Raw genomic sequence first — 24,946 nt, 5'->3', positions numbered from 1 at the left:
GGGATTGTTTAGCTGAGTTTGCCACAATCATTTTTCTATGACAATACAGTACACGTTTGTGTCTATGTATGCAAATTTAAATTTGCTCATTATCATTCATAAAGTAATATCATTTGCATAATTCACTAAATCCTTCCCACAACACAGCCCTCAAGACGGAAGTGGCACATATGTTAACAAGATTTTCCATAATTTTATCCTAACTAAAGATGTGAAAAGGCTCCCAAACTACAAGTTTAATAATGGCTCCCCCTACTACACGTTCAAAAATTACTACACCATGAATATTAACTAAAAAACAGCTTTTCAGACCCCCAAATCGGGCTTAAAAAGTGGCCTAAACACAAAATGAACTGTTTACCAGGGCAATGTGGTATGACTTGGAATGTTGTTTTTGTATGTTTTGACACGAAGTCTAAACTGGCCCCAGGTCACCTGCTTATATTCAGCATAGAAATGTATAGGCCTGTAATTAAAAATTGATTTGCTTTGGTGCAGGACTTTTATTATAACGTATTTTAGTAGGCATTAGTCACATATTTGTCGATGACAATGATTTTTTGGTAAATTGTTTGATGTGTGATGCATCGCAAGAATGGATTTGTGATTTGTGAATGAAGGATTGCTCTAGCAATGTAAAGGTCAGGGGTTTGAGTACTAAATCGTGAGAAAGTACTGAGTAAACAGTGCTATAATATACACAACAGGGGATAAGATCCAAAAACGGAATTAAAACCAATTGGTCTGTTTGTTCGTTTACAAAGGGGTCTTTTAAAATAACTCCAAGGCATTGTAAATACAAAATTGTTAAAAGTATCTTGTCGATCTATATCTTGTGAATGAAAAAGGCAATACATACAGTCTTGCAATAAATAATTATGAACATGAGTTTCTAGTAAGCAATTTGATTTTTATTTCAGGCAAGTTTATCATTTTAAGATCGAGTTAATGTTCATCATTCAACAATAAATTACTTAGTTTGGATATCACCTCAGACCATTCGAAACACAGATTTACGTTCAAAATTAGTTGGTGTCATTAAGACGGAAGTTGATTTTCCGTAATTGTATCCTAACTAAAGATGTGAAAAGGATCCACATTTACATGTTTAATAATGGCTCCCGAAATTACTGGTACAAAAATGGCTGCACTAACTACATGTTAGAAAATAGCGACAACATTTCAAGTTCAAGTATAATGACACCAACAAGAGGTTCAAAATGACTGGTGCTACAAGCACCTCGCCTTCAACAAGCACATCAAAAATATCTCCCGCTCAGCTTCATGGGGCATATGTAACATCTGGAAGATAAGAAAGTATCATGATAAGACATCAACATGAGACTGGCTTTCTAATATTACTCATTAAGAAAAAGATGACCAATTAGCCATTTGCAACTTAGTTTGGAGTAATGTCTGGTAAACTGCCTGACCTTAAAAATAAATATAATGTCTATACAAATTTTAAAAAATGCTTAAAATAATGCTAAAAAAGTATGGCGTCCCTGATCATTGTATATTACGTAGACATTGTTACTGGAACACTAAAGACACCATGTGTGTGGGGGCATCATCAAAAGTCTATACTCTGAGGGACTGCTGTCATGGATTGTGCACTTGAGGATCCATCTGTAGTTGAGGGCGCTGTAACAGTGGACCCTGAAGTTGTCAAAGCATTCTCAGCTTGAAGCAATGCCAACTGATGAAGGAAAAAGTGACATGGTTATATTGACGATAGGTTTTGAGGTATAGTTATTGAATATTGGTTTTGAGGCAAGGTTATCGAGGGGTTTGAGACATGGTTATTGAATATTGGTTTTGAGGCATGGTTATTGAGGGGTTTGAGGTATGGTTATTGATTATGGGTTTTGCAGTATATTGTACATGTAGTTAGTGATGGGTTTTGGGGTTTTACTTGTTCTACATGTTCAATACCAATCAATCTAAATTGAATGAAGTTCTCAAATACCTTCTTCCTTTCCCTGTGTTCTTTGCCAATACCGAGCCTGGTGGATAAGATGGAGAGAAAGAAACAAATGAATAGACCGTATAGAATAACCCCTTTGTTGCTATGAAAGTCGCCATCTTGTAGGGCAAACCGTATGCGCGTCCAAACATGTACATCAATGAAGCACGCAGCACGCAGCATTCCTGGTTTGATTTCTACGGCTCATGCACGCGCCCATACACCCATACACACGCGCGCAGACGCCATGTTGTAGGGCAGATATTTGAACGGTGACATCCTATTCAATACGGGCTATTGGGAAAAAGTCAATATCTATGCTGGCTACAGGTACAAGCTGCTGTGTGGCTATATATAATAAGTTTTACTATTATCCCCGTCCATCAGGTATACTTTAGACCATTCCTCTAACTGTCTCAACTCCCTGGGGAGCAAACAACCCTACATGTAAGCTACTTAAATTAGTGCTAAGAGGTTAATCCATCAATACTGTCTCAGCGTACCAACTGAGCGATCTTGCCCCGTGTTGGCAGTCCCCTGAATTTCCAAATATCTTTTGCTTCGGGGTGCCAGTCAGAAACCATACAACCGTTAGCTGCCGTGTAGCCAGGGATCAGACCCAAGTTTACGATAAGACCTGGGAAGCGGCAGCCAGGGGATCACCTTAAGGGGGTTCAGCTTTTTTATTTTAAATATCAAGTTATAAACCACAAGGGAAAATGACTGGGTAAAATTATTGCCTAGGCCAATAACGACATACACATGTAATGGTAAAAACCAAGGGCAAATTACAAAGAACTTGCGTAAACAAAGTATGTCTTCAAATTAAGGCTACAAAACATGGTAAATCAAGCATAATAACTAAAATAATGTGACTACAGTTGTGCAGTAACATGTGTATCAAGGGTCAAATTTTCAAATAATATACTGACATGACTGTGACAGTTTCCTTGTAGTTTTATAACAGCATAGTCTTTTTGAGACTTACTTTGGCAGTCCTTTATTCAATCCTTCGAGGAGTACGCATGCCTTGCATAGAGGCCGACTAGAGATGTAGCCGCAGCGGGTACACAACCCTTGAGTTGGCATTTTAACGTCCTTCTTGATTGATAGGCTCTCACCGGAGTGGATGATATCTGGATTGGAATATTTTTTTTTTTTTAAAGGAAAGGTTTTTTTATTAACTCACTTTTAAAATTATTTACACCATTATGAAATAAATGGTTCTTATAATATTCAGAAAATTAAACAGGTTTTGAGGTTTTCATGATTTATGAGACTGATTTAAATATGTACCGGTAGTACATGTATATTATAACTGTTCGCAAGGTGCCTCAGATCATCATCATCATCACACATACTCTATGTTCCCAAAACTCGTCTGGCAAGTTACGGAGACCGTGCCTTTTCCAGCTGCGCACCGCGTCTCTGGAATTCCTTGCCAGTCGAGCTGAGGGACACACCTGATCTTTCTACTTTCAAACACAGCCTCAAGTCTCATCTGTTTAATTTGTCAGCTGACTAGCTTCCGGCGCCTTTAAATGGATCTATTCCAGATACTGCGCGCCTTATACATTTTATGTTATTATTATTATTACTATACGCAGCTAAGGGCAGAAACACAGGGCCAAATCCCTTCTCTCAAAAATAAGTGTATACTGGGTTCTATTCACACAGCTATGCGTCAAATCTGAAGGACACAGTAATGGTGGTTAAGTGTCTTGCCCAAGAACACAAGTGTCACGATCAGTTCTCCAAACCTACACTTTGCTGAAAGGATACACCAGAGCTTGAGTCCAGTGCTCTTGACCTCATAGCCATGGCACTGCTCATCGTCTTGTCTTCTACTTCATGCAAAGCTTCAAATCTTACTCCAATTCTCTCACCTATGATTGAGCTGGGTCTGATTTTCTCTAGATCCTTCAGGTATGCTCTAGCGTGGCCTCGGTAGGCGTTGGGGGAGTATATACACTCAGTGGAAAAGTAGTCCAGCTTCTTAAAATATGCGTACCTGTAAATAGAGTAAACAGAATTAGCCGTTGCAAACCTATGAGCAAACCTAAAGCTAACGCACGCTGCTGAAATATTAGAAGGGCGATTAGTACGGGCTTCTGGGATGTGCAGTGTGTGTGGGTGACGTCATGGCCTTTGTTTTTGTGTCAGCGGAATGCTTGCGCATGCCCATAGAAATGCATGTAGGTCTCAGAGGTGAAGTATTTTCTGGAATAGAAAGAACTAGCTGTTGCAAACAACTTACCAACCAAAAGGACCGATGGTTTAAATGCAAAAAAAATAGTAAATGGAGAGTCTTTCTCGAAGGCAAAAATCACAACACAACAAACATGAACAGGTAATGAAGTGTTACATTAAAGCCATTGGACACTTTCTGAACAGAACAAAAATTAAAAGTTCACAGATTTACAAATAACTTACATGGTTTACAGAAGGTAATGGTGAAAGACTTCCCTTGAAATATTTTTCCATGAAATGCTTTACTTTTTGAGAAAACATTAAAACAATTATCAATTCTCGATATCGAGAATAGCGGATTTATTTTAAACACATGTCATGACACAGAGAAACGTGCGGAAACAAGGGTGGGTTTTCCCGTTATTTTCTCCCGACTCCGATGACCGATTGAGCCTCAATTTTCACAGGTTTGTTATCTTATACATAAGTTGTGATACACGAAGTGTGGGCCTTTGGACAATACTGTTTAGCGATGCTGTGCGATTGCTTTAAGCAGTTGTTAAGTGAAAATACATGAATAGAGAGAGAGAGAGAGAACGGGTCAGAAAGCACACAGAAAAAGCAAGGGGTATAGTAGAGCAGATAAGCGAAAAAGGTGTCAAGACAACTAATAATAATAATTTGAGATTTGTATTGTGCCCCTTACATGAAAGATCTCAACAGCTCATAACACATTTTAAAATGCACATACTCACATAACTATTTCTTTTTCATATGTGTATTTGAACGGCTTGCATCTTGGAAGAGCTCCATCCGATCCCTGTAAGAATTCAACAAACGTCAATTTGTTATATTATTTTTGTTACCTATAGGATATCTCTTAAGTGAACTTGATCACTGTAGCTCTCAAGCCTGAGGAGACTTGTAAACAACAGTGCTTGCTACAAATGTATGTGAACCGTAAACACCAGGATTAACTACTCTTCCACGATAAGTGTTCTGGGTTCTTTTAGATATTATTATTATTATTATTATTAAGCATTTAGGTATGCTATTCATGGTAAAACCATATCACAGCGGTTACAAAGAGCAATAAATTAAACATTATACAAACAAACAACAATAAAAACAAAAAACAAAATCAATTAGGAAAGAGGTAGGTTTTAAGAATCTTCTTAAACACATTCACTGTTTCAGCAGATTTAATATAGGAGGGAAGTTCATTCCACTCTTTAGCTGCTGAAACAGTGAATGTTCGATCTCCCGCCTTACTGTGAGTCATGGGAAAAGTAAGGCGAAATGGATCTGCATTGGAGCGAAGATTTGTACGCAAAGGTCGATACAACTGAATACATTCATTAAAATACACTGGTGCCTGATTGTGAAAGATACACATTTGCAGGACTTTGAGCAGAAATGCCTCTAAGAGACCTGAACCCACCCTCTGAACACAAACGCCAGAGCTGGAGTCCAGTTCGCATGACCATTCGACCAAGCCAAGTCACATTTTATGCAAGTTTTTATTTCAAAAATACTTACCGTTGTGATGGCTGTGCACCGTCGTAATCTGGCAACATCTCCTCTCAACACTGAACAATATAAACAAACATATGCCATGGGGTTACACCGTTGATGAATGTAAAAGTTGAACATCTGGCGCTGGCAGGTTTCTCTGGAGATCCTTAGTTCAAGTCCTGGGCCCAATTTCATAGATCTGCTTAAGCACACAATAAACCTAAGCACAGACCAATTTTGCTTACCAGAATGAGGTCACCAGCCAAAATACAATGCAACGTGTACAATTTGCAAATGGTTTGCTAACTTGGCTAAGTAGGAATGTTTTCAGCATTATTGTCTGCTTAAGCAGCTCTATGAAATTGGGCCCTGCTAGCTCTAGTAAATTTTTCTTTGTTTAACCCAAATTTATTTACAAATAATCAAAAATTTGCTCTGATTATTTTTACTCACCATTCATAATTACAGTCTCAGCAATGTCATCAGCATTATGACCTGATGAGAAAAAAAAATACTTACTAATATAAAGATGGGAATTGTATAATTTTATTGTTGTTTTTTTTGTTAAATCTTTACACCAATATGTACAATATGAAGCACTGTATATCTCCCGAGTTGTGTGAAAAAATATCCACATCAAAACTTCATTGCAAAAAGGCAGTGAACCAAAAAGTAAAACAAATCTTACCTGTTACAATTTTGTCAGCTTTCACCAGCAAGGCTCCCCTGTCAAGAGCCTGCCGTCTGAACACACCGCAGAAGGTACAGTTACTCTTAAGCCCTATCTGTTTGACAATGGCATCCATGGTCCAACCATACAGCTCCTTTAAAGAAATGTATGGAATATTTATTGATTTATTTTGTTTGATTTAAAAACACAACTCATGGTCGGTTGTATCACATTTTTACTACAATTGACATGCTTACAAAATCAAACAATTACTTGTAGGTGTTACCAGGACAATAAAAAACAAAAACCTCGGATAGCCAGATATATAAAAAAAATCTGTAACAAAGTATTACTTATTTATTGCCACAAAACTTCCGAAAAATGGAGAAAATACAAGTACATCAAGGTACAAAAATAATTCAACTATCAATGTTAAAGTAATCACAGAGAAAGTCTTTTAGTCTTCTGTGAAATCGAAACCCTGGCCTGATGTACTTTGCGAGGGGGGAACAGCAGCCAATAGCCTCAACGCCTCCTGGTCTCTGGCAAGTACATGACAATTTCCCTCACTAAAAAAGGGCCATTAACTATGGGGAAAGTGCTTTGGCCCCATGAGATTGAAGTATCAAAGTGAGGCCACCTGTGTTCAAACCGGTTTTTCAATCAAACTGCAATTTATAAACTGTTTATTTTTATTTAACCACTGTTCATGATTCAATATTAACTACTGTTGATATTTCAATGCATTTCAGATTTCTTTCTCAATACGCAACCTTAAAAAAAAAAATTGAAATTATTACAGCCTTGAAATGTGCTTTTCTTTAAACATTTTATCAGGCACGATACCGACTGAGGTATGGTGCACCCATAGCTAACTACATGTACATGTATTTTTCAATTAGCTGTTCAAGAAACTGCTTATAATTAAAACAATTTTATTTAATACCAACTTGATGTTTTTTATTTGTTATTTTAAATAGCTACATGTACTTGAGTGAAACCATTTTGACAGGAATGCTTTTTAAATTTGTTTATGGTGTGACTGTTTATCGTTTACATGCAGTTTTGAAATAATGACACTTATATTTAATCGATCAAAATATTAGGTGCCAACCTCAAAAGTTTTTAAAAACTAGGTGGTAGAGAGTAGCACCAGGATGTACATGTATTTGGCATGGAGAGAGCTAAGAAGGTACGGAAGATGTTTGACTCACCTCATATGAAACTATCTTCAAGGGCAAGTCATACTGCATCTGGTTCCTCTTCACTGTCTGGTAATAGGAAAACAAATATCAGACAAAATGAACTGGTTAGGAACTGAGTGTCAACATACAGTAACTTTAGAATGATAAAACAATCACCTTTTTAAAAAAAGTTTGTTGCTCATATTGATTGACTGGCATTTGAAACAGTTCAAAATGTATAAATACATAAAAATTAAAAAAAGAGAAACTGAACGGAAAGTTGTAAATGATTTGGGACTTAACAAAGTGTACATCCGGATTTGAGCCAATGACCTTTGAATTAACATCCAACGCTTCACCAACTGAGCTACATGTATCCACCCTTAATTGTGGTCTCCCTGATTTTGTTTAAACATCTTTGTTCATGGGTGCCAGTCAGAGGTCATACATGTACAACTGTTACAACTGCTGTGTAGCCAGATGAGGGATCACACCAATGTTTTTATATATATTTTTTTAATATAAATTAATAAACCATGAAGGAAGCTGACTGGGTAAACTTTAAAAAAAGGTTCAGATTTAACAAAGACAAATTGATTAGAGGGGGGCTTGAACCAAGAACCTCATGTTTAACGTTCCAGCGCTCTACCAGCTGAGCTACAACCCTATGTTGTTGGTCTCCCCATTTTGTCAATGTAAAACAAAAATATCAACCAAATAAACAAATTAGCATAATTGTAAGTACTCAAAATAATTATTGGCATAAAACCTTTCTTGGTGACGAGTAATGGGGAGAGGTTGATGGTATAAAACATTGTGAGAAACGGCTCCCTCTGAAGTGCCATAGTTTTCGAGAAAGAAGTAATTTTCCACGAATTTGATTCTCGAAATCAACCATCTAAACGCACACAACTTCGTGTTGCAAGGGTTGTTTTTCTTTCATTATTATCTCGCAACTTCGATGACCGATAAAGCTCAAATTTTCACAGGTTAGTTATTTTATGCATAATGTTGAGATACACCAACTGTGAAGGCTAGTCTTTGACAATTACCAATAGTGTCCACTGCCTTTAATGGCCCCTTACCTCTAGAGAATCATCTCTGTATCCCGTGATGCCTTCATCTATCGACAGCAGCACAATGTCCAAGCCATAGTCATATCTCTCATTCAATAACTTCATCATGTAGGCCAAGACTGTGGAATCTGGAGAAACAAAACGCCACAAATCAAACAAAGAGTAAGTTTAAAGGATGTGGGTACTTTTTGTAACACAAAACACAATGTTCACAGCTCGTTCTCTGGGAGTTTGGTAGAGTATCATGGCCGAGTGGTAGAGTGTCATGGCCGAGTGGTTCAGAGCATCGAATTCAAGTTGTGGTGCTGATTCACCGGAGTGTGGGTTCGAATCCCAGTCGTGACACTTGTGTCCTTGAGCAAGATACTTTACTATAACTGCTTCTCTTCACCCAGGGGTATAAATGGGTACCTGCGAGGGTAGAGGTTGATATTGCGTATGAAAAAGCCACAAGCGCCTTACAGGCAGCTCAGGCTGTATACTCCCTAATGGGAGCTGAGAAAGATTAAAGGGATGTTATTGGCCCTGTGACCAGGACACTAATGTAAGGCGCATTAGGATTATTGTGAAAATGCGCTATAAGAATTTGTTGTTATTATTATTATTTAATAGATGTTAAATTTGCATCAGGGATTATTATTATTGTTATTATTATTATTATTATTATTATTATTGGTAAATCGGCACACACAGCAATTGTTGTGGTGCTCTGTGCTTTTTCCATTACAAAGTTCCTATACAAACATAAATTATCCTCATTGAAGTGCCCCCTTACTACATGAAAAATGCTGTGCCCGTTCAAAAACGAAATTCAAGGCGTGTCATTTTCATTATATTATTGTTATATCAACGTAGTTATTTCCACACCATGCAAAGCTTCAAACATCACTTAATCTTCCATGGCTTACAAAGATCCTCCAAAACTAATTTGTCCCAAAGTCTGCTTTAGTGCCAACAGTTGGCATCCCCGAAATTCTCCCACTGCAAAGTTCAAATGCTACTTCTATTTCATACAATTTCAAAGAGATACTACATGTATTTGTAATACAACCCCCCTGTTTCTAATTTGCTTGAGCCAAATGTAGCTATACATGTATGGCAGAAGGGTCAAATAGCCTCCAGCACACAAGGCATGTATTGTTACATGAAAAGCATACAACGCTAGAGGATCACTCTGAATAAAATAAAAAAAGACGAGCTCCAGTGTCTATACCTTTGCCTCCTGATGCCCCTACAGCAACCCTCTCCCCTCGTCTGAACAATCCAGCATCTGTTATGGTTTGGTGAACCTCCGCCTCAAACGCGCTGAAGAAACATTGCTTGCACAACGCATCTCCCTGTAAAAATAAAAAAAAACATATAAAAAAAGGATCCAGTCAGTTCAAAATACAAATGTATCCAAATGTCAGGCCCTTGAAATAACCCACAGCAACCACAGCAATTAGTCATGTTGTTACTTTTGCTGTGGTGCTCTTTGCAAAGTCTTTACAGTGCTCTTGTCCCTATAAAGCGCTCGTTACCAAAGAAAAGCTGATGTGCCCCTGCAAGAACGAACTTCAAGGCCTGAAATGTCCTGGTAAAAAAAAAACTTTAAAAGGAGAAGGGAAATGTCAGATAAACGTGATATTAGAGACTTGTTATAAATACACACAAAAAATATATATATAAAATAAACTACTACAACAAAAATGTAAATGTGATTACATCAAACATGTTTGGATTTTGACAAAAAATGCATTTGTATCACATTTACCATCTGTTACTGGTATACTGCCGGTATTTGCTTAGCACAACAAAATTGCTAAGCAGGGTACTCCCTCAACAGTAGCCAAATGCTAGTTTAAAAACAAATGAAGACCAGTCAAAGCTCTCTTTCCAGATGGTCTGGTTCCATAAGTTTAGTGTTGAAAAAAACTCTATTTCATATGAATATATTTTTAGTAAAACAACTTGATGGACTAGTGACCAGACTAGGATAGCCCTGCTACAAATGTACATACATGTAGATAGTCACTGAAAAGGCTTTTAAAGAAAAACTCTGCAAAGACAATGTTTCCTGCCTCAAATCAGCTCCATGAAAATTGGCACCGATGCAGCATGTGCCAACAAAAACCTCCCTTTTTGTAAATTTGAATAGCTCATATTATCTTTAAAATCAAAGTATTGATTTTTAAGTCTGGACATTTGTAAACTACTGTAAATTGCACAATTTGTTTCCAGCTGTACATTTCTAATAGTTCATGAGAGTTCATTGTGTCTAGAAGTATAGATTGTGATTTTCAATGGCCCACTTTAAATTGCACTTTCTTTAATTGTGATTCATTTAATAAATTTCCAATTGTTACATCACAAGCAATTGACGAGCTTGCTCTGTGTCCAACCCAAAAAGAAATGGTTTTCAGCTTTACAGGTGGCAAACAAATTGGAAATTTGGGGACATATCCGATTCCCCAAAACTCAAGTCACTAAGGGCCGAGAGACGGTCAGTCCTGCGAGGAAAGAAAAAAAGCACACAGTCGATACGCATCCTCCATTCCTCTTCCGCCATGGCTGAGTCAATACTTCAAGTTTGCTTGTTTGTGACATTTAATACTATGGGGGTAACTCGATCTTGGCTTACCCCAAGTTTCAGGCAGCCTTTTGTGTGGTACGTGTTTGGGCAGGCTGGCGTGACAGTTGGTGCTAGCCATTGCCAGTGCTTTTTACTCTGTGTCGAGCGACCTGGGGAGATTTGAATGAGCTTTTAAGTCCATCTTGAGTGTAATTGTATGGGCTAGTCACTCCTTATTTGAGAATCTTCCTCGTGTGGTCCCTTGAGGCAGAGGGGGGGGGGGGCAGTTTCAGGGGGGATGAAGTTTCCTTATATACTGCCAGCTTCGGTCAAGTTCCCTGTATGACACTGTGACAGCTAACGCACAGCATTTTCAAAACATGAGATAAAGACACCAGACTATCCTTCATTCTAAGCCTCAATCTGGTTCTGATACAGAGTGAGCTTTTGGAACAACATGGCATCAAAAGTATCTAAGAACAACAAAATTATGCTTACTAAAAAGGGTTTACCAGCCAAACTACATGTACATTACCATGTTACAATCCTGCTCTTTTCTGCCTAGCAGAAAATTGTTAAGCAATATTTCTGGAAGCACCTTTAACATCTTTGAAATTGGGCCTGTTTGTTTACCATGTACTACTGTACCATTCTTTTTCCCGGTGAAATATTTCCCTCTGAAATGAAATCTAACATTCAAGAAAAAATGTATGTGAAAACCTCAGTTGGGCAACTTTCTTAATTGTTTACACAAAGTAACCGAATATTTCATTTTAAGTTGATATAAATTTTCATAGCTGATTTTTTTCTCTAAATTTTACTTACAGCAATGTGATTACATGAAATTTGTATGGCCAGGAACTAAGTATTTGACTAAACAGAATTGTTACACAAAAAACTCAATATGGTGGGGACCAACATGGTTCTAGAAGTATGAATAAACGCAAAGTACAGTCTATGGTTGTCTCTTTTTGCTCGTTGCAACAACCCCTTGCTTATTTACTACTCCCCTCTCCCATCACATAAATGCAGGTCCCCTGCTCTGACAACCACACCCCCTCCCCCCCTCCCCCCCCCCCTCACTTTCAAAGCCGATTCTAATAGCTTTCTGATCCAGATGGTTTTTGTCTACGGGCAACTTGTCCGCCAAGTGTGCATGCAACGAACCCCGGTGGCAGTCTTTACACTTGATATTCAGATCCTGTGAATGAGGGGTGGTGGGTGAGTAGAGTGAGTGTGCAAAAGACTTGTGGTTGTGCACAGGGAGTTTGACATCTTGCTGGGGTGCCCCGTCCTTGGAACAGATGGTAAGGGAGGGCACCCCTGCACTGAGCCACACTCGACCCATTAGAAGAGACCAGGGCCAGGGCGGAAAAAAACCTGATTGATTTTATGTACAGAGTCCCCTTGCAGGGTGACAACAACAAAATACACTGAGGTGCATATGTTCCCCAGTGGAGGCCTGCCATGCCTATTAAGCATTGAATGTCACTTTTTTAAGGTTTATCACAAAGCAAGTCCGCCAAACACCGGTGTTGTTAATTCCTGGGATACACAGCAGTGTTTCTTTACTTTTCGGTCGATGTACATAAAAGGCACCCAGCCAGTGCACACAAACAATGTACATTTGCAACTTGTACAATTGCGGCACTCAAAATATCAACTGGAACACTTGTCCCAGTAGGGTCTGCCCTTAACTTTTTCAATGACCAGCAAGCAGTGGGACCAGCCAGCTTGCCTGTCAATTCACTAGCCGCCCCACATTTTCACTAGTGGCCCATACATGGTTGTATTTCAATTGATTATGGATGCTTTCCAACACTTAACTGTCCTTGAAGCCAACCAGACCACTTCACTTGCAATAGGGCTACAATGTAGCGCAACAAAATCAGTGAAGTTAAAGCGAAATCGCAATTTGTTCAAAAATCCTGTTTTGCATTATAATTTTTCCACAGAGTTCCACTGTCACGAGTCATCAAGATTAAGATATTTCTGCATGTCAAAGTTTGCGTTCGAAGAGTGTCCCACGCCCCCGCTTCCCTCCAACCCCTTCCCCAAATTTTGACATGTAGATAGTGAAAACTTTCCAACAGGGCCAAGACCTGAAGTTTATGGACAGTAACAAGGGCAACTGAAATAGTGAACACAACCATAACAAAGGTTAAATTGCTTAGCAAACAAATCAGGGCCCAATTTCAAAGAGCTGCTAAGCACAAAAATTTGCTTAGCAGGAAATTTCTTCCTTGACAAAAACAGGATTACCAACCAAATTTCCACGTGATTTTCAGGATAGCAAACCACAGCTGAATACCAGTAAAAAGCAATATGCAACAAACAGAAATTTTTTGGTTGGTAATCCTGTTTTTATCAAGAAAGAAATATCATGCTAAGCAAATTTTTGTGCTTAGCAGCTCTATGAAATTTGGCCTAAAGCATAATGTTCAATGAACGCACAATGTACAATCTCTCCCATTTTTTCTACCTCAATGTTTCCAAAACCGACAAGAACTGTGAACAAGAGAAAAAAAACATGATCGTTAAAACCCAAGGGCTAAAAACGGCTGCCTGAATTGGGCCCCGGTGTGGCAGGCCGGGCGTCAGACCATGGTTTAAATTGTGCTTTAATTCCTTTAAAATTTGTCGGTAATTATTTGCTCAAAGGAACGCCAGCTGTCAAGCAAGCATGTCCGAGATGTGGAAGCCAGAATGTACATTACATTATGTACTGCTTCCCCTGATGGTTAGGGAAGCCCCCAGAGCGGCCAGTGCATGCTTGACATATGCAGCGTCAACTAGGATTGATCCACACCAGTTTTTACTGTTTTGGTTATACAACCTAGCTGTTACAGACAATAGTCATCATTACACCAATAGGAAAGAGCTATAAACCTTGAGGCACTTACACTGTCCATGAACATTGTGCATCTACTTTTCTTGAAGGAAAGGTACACTATTAGTAATTGTCAAAGACCAGTCTTCTCACTTGGTGTATTCCAACATTTGCATAAAATAACAAGCCTATGAAAATTTGAGCTAAATTGGTTATCGAAGTTGCGAGAAAATGATGAGAGAAAAAACACCCTTGTTGGACGAATTTGTGTGCTTATAGGGATAGGAATAAAAGACTTCTGGCTAGAAGTCTTTTATTATTTTAGTGAGAAATTACCTCTTTCTCAAAAACTACGTTACTTAAGAGGGAGTCGTGTCCCACAATATTTTATACTATCAACAGCTCTCCAATGCTCGTTACCAAGTCAGTTTTTAAGTTAATACTTGTTTTGAGTAATTACCAAACATGTAACTTCCCTTTAAGGTTTGTCCCTTCTCAAAGCCAGACAAAACTTGGATAGAAAATAAACATCTCTTCTGATGGTTTCAATTACTTTATAAACTTCATTAAATTTTTCGAAAATATTGAAATGGCCTCTCGTTTTCTTTGACGCTAGCAGAGTCTTTCTCTCATTGAAGGACACATTGATTTAGCCTTTGATTGAGAAAACTGTGAAAACATAAGAACAATGTAGAATTACAACTTCTTCATTTGGTAACCACAGCAGAAGATTCACTAAGCTTGGGCGATATCACGATATTATCAAATATCGCGATATTAATTTGGAAACGATTTCGATATCGGATGGATTTGGTTTTAATTGAAATATCGATATATCGCGATAATCGCGATAATCGCGATAATCGAGATGTATTTGCTAGCTGAGACATCTTGCACCCCATAGGTTTGGAGTAAAACCAGAAGAATAGGTCATTAGAACACCTCTGTTATGCTATGACTGTCTCTTCTACAACTTTCAATTGGAGTTTGAAGACTGATGATGTCAAATTTCATTAATCACGATTATATTGAATATCGCAATATATTGTTGGCGATATATCGTGAATAAAATAAATCGATATCGCCCAAGATTTCGCTTAGATTTCACGAAATGCTAGGATTAATCCTATCTCGAGTTTGGACGAGTAACTCCTCCTAACGTACTTAGGATGGGTTCAATGCATCCTTACATGTACATGTACATGTACAGAAATGGATACAGAACTTAACTTGTCCTATGTAGATTTAAGGTCTACAGCGCCTAGATGATTAATCATTGAAAAACAAATTGTCTCCCAGAGGAGAACTCCTCAAGGAAACTTGCGTTCAAGGTACATGGGAGGATATTAAGTACAGGGATGAAGGAAAGAACAAAAGATGTCTCCAAAGGGACAAAAAAAAAATAGAAGGTGTCTACTGTCAATATGTTCATTACCTTACAAAGTAAAACTTACAGGGAAGACCTATTTTACCAGCATCAAATTTACATCACACCAAGCAATCAAAATCAAGTTTGTCAATCTATTTCTCTGCCAATCACACAAAAGCATCTTGTAAGAAAAGCAGCTTAACACATCACAGTTAACACCACGCAGACACCGTTACCGCCCCAGGGTCACACTGCACTAAATGCCTCCCTCATTACTACCCCCCCCCTCCCCTCAACCACAGCACAGAACCTTGATTGAATTAGTCATGCCTTTTCATAACTAACTAGACTTCTATGATTTGATTTTAATATCCTCAGTGGCGGTTATCATATCTGATTGTGGGACAGACGAAGAGGATGTGCGCGCGGGACAAAAACGTTGGAGAAGAAAAAACCCTGGGGGCGGTTTTTGTCCTCCTTGGTGGTTTAAACAAAGAGGAGGGTTTACACGTCGCATTGTAAAAGGGAAGAGGCCCCATCTGGTGTAGCACAAAATTGGACTGTAATTATTTACCACTCAGTGTGGAGGTTCTACTGGGTTTTGTTTTGTTCCTCATATTCCACACTTTATAAGCTCGTAAGGGAAGAAAATGTTCCAATTTGGAACAAGCTAATGACTACAGAAACAAGCAACCTTTATTGGCAGACAGCGCTGAAACTAGGGGGAAAGTTTAGAGGGTACAAGGTGTATTCTGAACTTCTTTCGGGTCTGTCATCCACAATGCTCTCCTAAAATGTTTGGCCTGGATTGATAAATTTGCCAGTGATTCTTGTTTTAAAGACACTGGACACCTTTGGTTATTCTTAAGGATCGGTCTTCTCACTTGGTGTATCTCAACATGCACAAAATAACAAAACTGTGAAAGTTGAACTCAATTGGTCGTCGGAAATTACTTCTTTCTAGAAAACTACGTTACTTCAGAGGGGGCCGTTTCTCAAAATGTTTTATACTATCAACAGCTCTCCATTGCTTGTTACCAAGTAAGTTTTTATGCGCCCAGTTATTTTGAGTAATTACCAATACATGTAGCTGTCCAGTGCCTTTAAGCAGATTGAGATATGCAATGATGCACAAACCCATTGTAAACAAACAATGCTGTCAGACCTTGTTGAACCTTTGTGATAGTTACAGTTAACTCACTGATTAACGCATGTTTGCCTGTGAATCACAAAAACTTGCTTACATCTGTAATCAGCTTTAAGAAATTGGCTCAAGAAGTTCCAGGTATGGGTGGTGGGGGGGGGGGGGCATGATGGTTGACCATGTACTGTTTTGTGAGGCCCTGATATTTAAAACAGTTTTGTGTTCTCATTATCTAAAGCTTACACAAAGAATGACAGACTCTCTTTTGTCATCCTTTAAAGCCTAAAGCAATAAGTGGTCCATTGATAATGACCAGCTGGAGCTGTTTATAACCTGCTGGCTTCCGTGTGTTGGGCGCGCATGTACCCCAATTTTATCACGCGGAACGCGCAATTCATAGCTATTAGTAACAGCACGTAATCTTTTTCTAAGCGCGCACGCGTAATCTATTTCTAAGCGCGTGCACATAATCTATTTATAAAAGCGCGTGCGTACACACAACCCACGCAAATCAAACAGATTCTTCACAAAGCTTTTGAAAAAAATACTTTTCAATTTTCAATTGTCAAAGTGTCTATAATTGTAGCTTTTGTTAACGGTTTTTAACAAAAGGGCATTTATGAATGGGAATAAAGAGTAGTGACACATTCTTAAACGTCTGTTTAAAACCATGCAGGATCGTTGCCATGCGATAAAAGCCCTCGCCTTCGGCTCGGGCCTTTATCACACGGCCAAGACCCTGCCGGTGTTAAACGACCATTGAAGAACTTGTCGCTACCCTTATACTCCCTTATATTCCTCAAGAAATCTTTGATCAAGTTCCATGCTTCTTCTCATTGAACCTAGGTCTCAACACTCATGGGGAGACAGGTCTTTTTCTTCAGCTGCGCCACGCATCTGGAACTCTCTACCACTTAATCTTAGAACTTGTCTTTGTACCACAACATTCAAATCTCTTCTCAAAACTTATCTTATGTCACAGGTTTTCAAGGACTAATTTTTTGTTGTGTCTGTTTTGTTTTGTTTTGTTTTGTTTTTGTTTTGTTTTGTTTGTTGTTGGTTTTTACTGTGCCTTGAACACCCAGCAGGGTGGATACGTGTGCATTACAAGTCTTATTATTATTATTATTATTATTATTATTATTATTTAATTCTAATGAGTATCAAAAGTATACTTGCCAAAAGTTTAATGAGAAAAGTCTTTTGTTCAAATAAAAACAGTAATTATTATGTTTAACTGTGTAGTTTTTCCCCTTCTCATGTTCATTCATGGTCCCTTAAAGGCAGTGGACACTATTGGTAATTACTCAAAATAATTATCATCATAAAACCTTTCTTGATTACGAGTAATGGGGAGAGGTTGATGGTATAAAACATTGTGAGAAACAGCTCCCTCTGAAGTGACATAGTTTTCAAGAAAGAAGTAGTTTTTCACGAATTTGATTTTGAGACCTCAAGTTTAGAATTTGAGGTCTCGAAATCAAGCATCAGAAAGCACACAATTTTGTGTGACAAGGGTTAGTTTTCTTTCATTATTATCTCGCAAACTCGACGACTGATTGAGCTCAAATTTTCACTTTTACAATTACCAATAGTGTCCACTGTCTTTAAACAAGAACTAGCTACGTATGATAACTTAGGGACAAGCCATGTGATAACTTAGGGACTTTTCAAGAAAATTAGAGCCATTGAGGGGTGGGCAGGAGATTGTTGGTGTTTTTTATTTACAAATTGTACACTGGGGGGCCTTGGAAGTTCACCATTTCACAGGACTGCAATTTATTTCACAAGATCAGAATCAAAATGAGAGAAGGTTAATTGTCTTATTCTTCCGACTGTTTTCACAAAGGTACATGTAAGATTTTACACAGTTAATACTATAATTCAACTGAAACAAGAAAGACCACCATGTATTATAATTCAACTGAAACAAGAAAGACCACCATGCTTGTCCAGTTGCCTGTTTACTGGCCCAACACCAAAATCGCTGGCCTCAGGTCTGGAAAAGTGTTGTGCCCATTCCAAGGGGAAAACTGCAATGCCCAAGGAAGAAAGTACCAGGCCTGATGGACAATGAAGTTTCACATCAAATGTGATTAGAAGAAAAAAAATTCTTCCTTTCAAGACTAATTTACTTTTTGTAAAGTTTTGATATTTCCTTATTGCCGACCACTGCACACTAAAATGCACTCAGAACTCATTCATGCACAATATGTACGTGTCTTCAAATAGAGTTGTGGCTAATGCAACTCTAAAAAAAGAAAGACAAGCAGAAAATAAAGACGTAACAAAAAACAAAAAACAACATGATGTACGTACGTACAAAGTATTCAAGACCAACAACTGAGTAATAGCATCATGCCATCCGCCCGCAGCACACCGTACCACAGAAAGAGAAGTAAAAAAGGAAAGACAAGAAAAAAATCCCCCTGAATGGGACAAAATGTTTTAAATTACATTAAGCAGCACAGACTCCCATCTGTCGAACCTAAAATCCGATCCCCATCACAAAAGGCATAGCAGAGATCTGGCCATTGTCTGTCTGTACTCAAGCCTGCCTAAACACTTCTTAATATGCCGTGCCCCCAGGGCACCGGTGAAGTCGGTATCCTTCCCCCTCCTCAATACAAGAGTCTTTTCCACGAGTTAAATTAAGAAATAAATATCCCCCGGAGCAATCTCTTGATAATGGGCTTTTTTTTCTTTTCTTACAATGTGCGTGCCGTGCGTGTGTGTGTGCGTTGCCATAATTCTAACTTGCCAGATTAGGGTATACTGTTGGCAAAGCGCATCAAACCCTGACCAAAATGTGCGGCAAGAACAATGTGAACACATTGTGAAAAGTTTACTTATACTTTGTGTCAATCGAGAAAGATGTACAGTCCTTATTTTTTTAAAGACTTGTTTGGTATGCAGAAACTGTCACCCACAGGTTATGTACATGCGATCAAAAAGTAATTGCACAACATGTAAAAGTTATTGGCCTTATTATTTAAACCTAATGCAAAACTGCATCCCGTACTACAAAGTAAACAAAAATCAAACACGTGTAACTATTTTTTTTTTTAAATACAAAAGTTTTTAAAAGAAAATTACTCAAAAACCCCGACAGACTAGGCAGTTCAGCTAGAGCAACTCCCAAATTCTTAAATTGCTCTTCTTCTACATGTGTACACACCACTCTATGAGGAAGTTTCTACTGAATTCTGTTTCAAGGGGTATGCCATTTGTACCAAGGTAAAGACCATGGCCCAATTTCATAGAGCTGCTAATCACAGAAATTTGCTGAGCATGAAATTTCTTCCTTGATAAAAACAGAATTACCAACCAAATTTTAACGTGATTTTCAGGATGAGCAAACAGCTGAATACCAGTAACAAGGAATATGCAACAAATTGAAATTTGGGTTGTAATCCTGATTTTACCAAGGAAGAAATTTCATGCTATGCAAATTTGTTTGCTTAGCAGCTCTATGAAATTGGGCCCAGATTGCCTCGGTTCATCAGAAGTGATTGTTAATAGTGAGCCTAAACCTATCGACCCACACCCCATTATTTTGGCAATTGGACACCTATGAGGAAATGAGACGGCAAGGGTTAATTAAACCCCAACCATAATTAATTTGTTACAGTTGTTGCTTTTGAACAGGCATGTGAGTAACTAGCCATCAAAAAAAGAGGAAAAGAGAAAACCAGGCAAGCAAAGACAATTTTCCTATACTTTTGTACACAGTAAGTTAAGGAAAAAAGAGGAAAAATCAAAACCAAAAAAGAGGAAATCAGCTAAAAAGAGGAAGTCTCACATGCCTGTTTAAAACTCCACAAAAAAAAGGAATTAAGTAAAATACAAAAGTTAAAGTGTTTACACATAATGTGTTTCCACAACCATCATACCTTTAAATTTCACTTTCATGTAAATACATTCTATCATTTTAAACTACTATACATAATATGTACCGGTAAGTACATTTTGTTTAACTCAAACAAAAAAGCACTCTAAATATAAACACACCAAATCATTTCACAGTTCCCCCACGCAGCGAACATGGCAAACTCCATCCACCCTTCTCTAAACGCTACTCAGCATGAAGTCTCCTTTTCAAGCCGGAAAAAAAACTTTTGATAAACTGACTGCACCACAGCCATCGACGACCACGTTATCATCAGCAACCAGTAACGCGGTTGTTGACACACGGACCAACACCCTGCCACAATCTGGCCCTCCCCAGTTCCAAAGACTGGGCCCAGTATTGAAACAACATCGACACAGCAGCATTTGGCAAGCAAAGTGGAAGTTGGCACAGCTAGAGCCCCCCAAACCCCATCCATGCAAACTGCCTATCACGCGCCTCACCCCAGGTCTACTGAGAGGAGGTATTTACAGAGACTCAGAGAGAGAGAGAAGCCGCGTGGGTTTTAACCATCCATCATCACAATGCCCTGCCATTTAACAAAAGGGGTGATTGAAATTCAAGTGCCTGGGGCAAATTAAATTAATGGGAATTTAATAGTGGAGGCGAAGCATGCAACATGGACATTGACTTAGGAACTGGCCGTGGCATGCCGTTAAAGGCTGCCCAAATTAGCTGAACAGATGTTGGTAAACACAGCATGCAGGTGCCGGTGTGCGCTTGAGTCTATCTAGAGAGTCAATCTCCCACACCCCAAACTCTGTTCCCTTCTGCTCCCATTTTGGGCCTGTGTGACTGTTTGATTAAGAATTAGGCTGCCCTCAGTGATCATTTTCAAAAGCTGTTGGGATTCTTGGATACAGAATAATGTGAAAATTGTAAAATCTCAACAAATTTGTGTACAGTATTCTAGTCTTTAGTCTTTTTAATATTCTAGTCTTTTTATTCTACTTCTTGTCGTTTCATTTTAGTCTTTTCATCGGGAGTGTCAACTGTGACTGTCAATCTCCCACCAAAAACTTGTATCCCTTCTGCTCCAATTTCTGGCCAGTATGAGACTGTGATTGTTTGATTTTAGAGTAAGGATGCCCTCAATGATAATTTCCAAATGCCATATTGATTTGTTTTATACAGAAATAGATAAAAATGGAAAATACCAACTAATTTCTGCACAAATGAAACACTACTTTTCATTCTAGTGTTTTAATTCAATTACACACACTTAAAATGTGTTGATTTTGAACATTAATAGAGACTTTTGAAAATGTTTCCATTAAAATTTACATAATTAACATAACCCCTACCAGATTTTCCAATTGGATACATAATTAAGTAAGAACTGCGAAACACTAAGTTTCCATTCTTGTCTTTTCATCATTTACACACTATAAAAGTGATGTTTTGAAACTTGTGAGAGACTTTGAAATGTAGGTGTTTTTTTTGAAGGAACAGTTTTAATCCTCCAAAAACCTATTAATATGAGTTTTTGTGTGATTGAAAGAGGTCTCTAGGGTTGCAGGTCTAAATTAAAGTTGTTTCATTCTAAATCACTGGAGAAAACGGTGTTGAGTTGCCAAAGAGTGGAAGATATTGGAGGATTGCGGTGGCCCTAGGGAGGTGGGGTTTAAAAAGAAAACTATCAAAAACTTCCCCTCTAAAAAAATTACAAAACATATTTTGATAAGAATTTGTGTACATTTACAATATACGTTTACAAAGGGTACCATCCAGAGAGATTTGCCTGTAAAGAAAATTCACAAAACTCTTGGAAGTACTCAGTATTGAGTACACATCAATGTACATGAAAGGTAAAAACAAACTACATATTAGGCCAAACAAAATAATATATGTGTTTCCTATTACACTGGCCAAAACATTAGGGTCGGTAGGGACGAAAACACATTTGATTTTGTTCAAATATTTTAGTGCTTCAAAACTTAGGGTAGGAAAGAGTGTTAAAAATATTTTTGCCCTTGCATTATAATTTCCTGTAAATTCAACGACGTCCAAGTTAGACTCGACAATCTCTAAAAATGACACAGAAAATAAGCCAAAAAAGCAACCGTTCCGAGGTCTGTAAATTAGAGAGTGGGATCGGGGTTGTTTTAGGGGGGCCTATTATATTTTATCTGTAAATGTATAAAATTCCATAGGGTCGGCGTGTTTTTCTAGGGACGGTCGGGTAACCGGAAACACACAAATTATTTTGTTTGGCCTTATTTGAAGGTTATAGAAAGAGTCTGTTGGTGTAGTGGTATCTTTCCTCGCCATCCACCTCTAGGACCCCGGGGGCATGTACCATGGATTGGGTTTTCCCATGGATTGGGTTTTCAGTCCCTACCTGACTGCCTGGATTGTCTGTGAATAAACCTCTGGACTTTTCCTCCCAGATCTAAAACTGAAACTTCCTTCCTTGTCCTAGGGTTCTTGGCTAGTAATTACGTGAATTAAAAGTTAACTTTTCTTAGAGTCTTTGACTAAATGGCTTCACATCCAGAATGAATCAAATAAAATGATCCATCCAGTACACAGCCATTCTTAAATAAGAACACAAAAGTTAGTCTGCAAGAACCCACTCGTAATTGGAAGAGTGCAAACGAGCCAATTACTGCACTTTTTGCTACTGTACTACTACTGAACCCTGGCATGCCTGGGCTGGATTTGCAAAAATCTAGGAATAGGCCTACTGATCTTTAGATTGGCAAGATGTACAGGCACTGGAAATGTTGGGTAATTACTCAAAGTATTTAGTATTTTGAGTAATTACCTTTAACGCACCATAGAAACTTCCTTGTATTAACAGGCAACAGAGAGATGGTGATATCGTCATTTTCTTGCAACTTTGATGAATAGTTGAGCAAAAATGTCCACAGATTTGTTATTTTTTGCATAGAGAACACTGGTCTTTGACGAAATCGTATTCTGTGCCTTCTTGTGATCAATCACAACAGAAATCATAGGCAGTATTATTAGTAATAATTTAATGTTAAAACTTACAGTGTATTTAGTGTAAGGATTCTCTGAGTGGCGGTGAGAACTCATTGTTTTTAGCTCACTGAGACTACAAAGAAATAATACACCCTGATTTTTGCGAGAACCAATGTCAAAAAAGCACTCTGGTCGTGTCTGCATATGAAACATGATGAGCAAAACTTTTCAAGGATGCTTTGCTAAAGGAGGCAACAGCGAAAAGAAACCAGTGTTCTAATTTACAAGGGGAACAGTTACCATCAGTCAAGTCTAAATGTTATTGTGGATCATTTAAAATCATTGATAATCGTGATGCCAGAAAATTCACTTTTTGCAAGCACACTTTTCAGAGACTTTGTGGACGAGTTTTGATCATGTCAATCAGTAAAATGATTTTGTTTAATTTGTTTTTGCTGTAAAACTATAAAAATATTAATATACTTCAACAACACTTTAATAAATCAGGACACTTTCATGTAGGTTGCTGAACACACTTTTTTTTCATCGGAAAGAAGAAACGACTATAAAGCTGTGCCGATGGGTGACGGGTAAATGATTGATCTACGCCTGTTACTGAAATTATCAGATCAGTAACAGAGGCTCGATCAGCTGAGCATGTTCAGTCTGATCAAAATTTGATTTGTCAGTGTCTACTATTAATAACAATGCATGGTTGGAGATCGTTCTAGCCATCGCGTTGCCTGACTAGTCGAGTTGTCTGACTGGTCGAGTTGTTTGAACTCCCATGCTACCTCCCTCGTGAATATGCGCATCAGTAACAAGCGTCAACAGTGTTTATCATCAATCAAATGATTGCCAGCTCCGAAAGTTTTCATAAAATTACCCCAAAACGACAAGCACTTTTTTAAATTAATGTTTCTCCACAGGATTTATTAACCTCATGGGAAACTTGGCGTAGGGCCAAGAGAAGTAAGGAGGGTCCAGCGTACATGGTGTAGGACTAGGTTCAAGTGTTGGTGTAACGATGGAGGAATAATTATAATTTTTAAACAAGAACTTTTTCAATGGTCAACCCTTCTGACATGACAATGACATGTCTGAACATGCTGAACATGCTAAAGTAAAGATTATCATTTTACCTAAACTATACAGGGAGATCATGAGTGGTGGTTGTATGCCGAAAAATAGCAAAAATTTACGTTAACCAGATTATAAACCAAATTACAACCATGTTACAACAAAAATAAAGTCAGATTGCAAACAAACGCACCTGTCAAGTGTCGGAAATAGACACCTAACCATTGCTCTCCTCAGTTCAACGTTTTTGTGTGGGCACCGAAGTCAACTGGTTTTGCCTTTCATAACGAAGTATCAATCAAATTATGAGGTAAATCAGATACAGGGATTTCAACTTACCGTTTTGGGTCTCTTCAAAATTGCAGAATTGCCACAAGCACGACAAGAAACTGGCATTTTAGGTTTCAGAAAGTCACAGCGTTCGAGCAGACATGCACAATCACTCCAGTCGGTGTATTATTGTCAACCTTGGTCCTTTAAACGAATAGTACCTCGTGAGATCTAAAGCGTTACGGGGTCGAGCGAAATCTCTA

At 38.3% G+C, this 24,946-nt stretch overlaps 1 protein-coding gene across 1 annotated transcript; it reads right to left on the bottom strand.

Moving 5' to 3' along the window:
- Positions 1-100: 100 nt before the first annotated feature.
- Positions 101-24,872, bottom strand: LOC117296522 (cytoplasmic tRNA 2-thiolation protein 1-like). The gene is made up of 12 exons (XM_033779495.1): positions 24,753-24,872; positions 9,815-9,938; positions 8,611-8,729; positions 7,556-7,612; positions 6,360-6,495; positions 6,125-6,166; positions 5,696-5,745; positions 4,912-4,976; positions 3,853-3,977; positions 2,955-3,102; positions 1,970-2,006; positions 101-1,699 (listed from the first exon to the last, which is right to left on the bottom strand). Exons 1-12 carry the CDS (start codon positions 24,807-24,809, stop codon positions 1,574-1,576), a joined length of 1,086 nt encoding a protein of 361 aa, XP_033635386.1. The 5' UTR covers positions 24,810-24,872; the 3' UTR covers positions 101-1,573.
- Between the last annotated feature and the right edge of the window lie 74 nt (positions 24,873-24,946).

This window comes from Asterias rubens, chromosome 11 (genome assembly GCF_902459465.1).
Source record: "Asterias rubens chromosome 11, eAstRub1.3, whole genome shotgun sequence".
Lineage (NCBI taxonomy): Eukaryota > Metazoa > Echinodermata > Asteroidea > Forcipulatida > Asteriidae > Asterias > Asterias rubens.
Note: the sequence above shows the minus strand (reverse complement) of the source record. Positions and strands in the feature narration are given on the sequence as shown.

Bases quoted from the DNA above. Each gene is read 5' to 3' on its own strand.
- LOC117296522 (XM_033779495.1), bottom strand. From the start codon at position 24,809: ATGCCAGTTTCTTGTCGTGCTTGTGGCAATTCTGCAATTTTGAAGAGA. The intron at 8,730-9,814 runs GTATAGACACTG...TTGTTTCTCCAG, and splicing joins AGGGGCATCAGGAGGCAAAG to ATTCCACAGTCTTGGCCTAC. The intron at 6,496-7,555 runs GTGAGTCAAACA...ATTTCTTTAAAG, and splicing joins TGAAGATAGTTTCATATGAG to GAGCTGTATGGTTGGACCAT.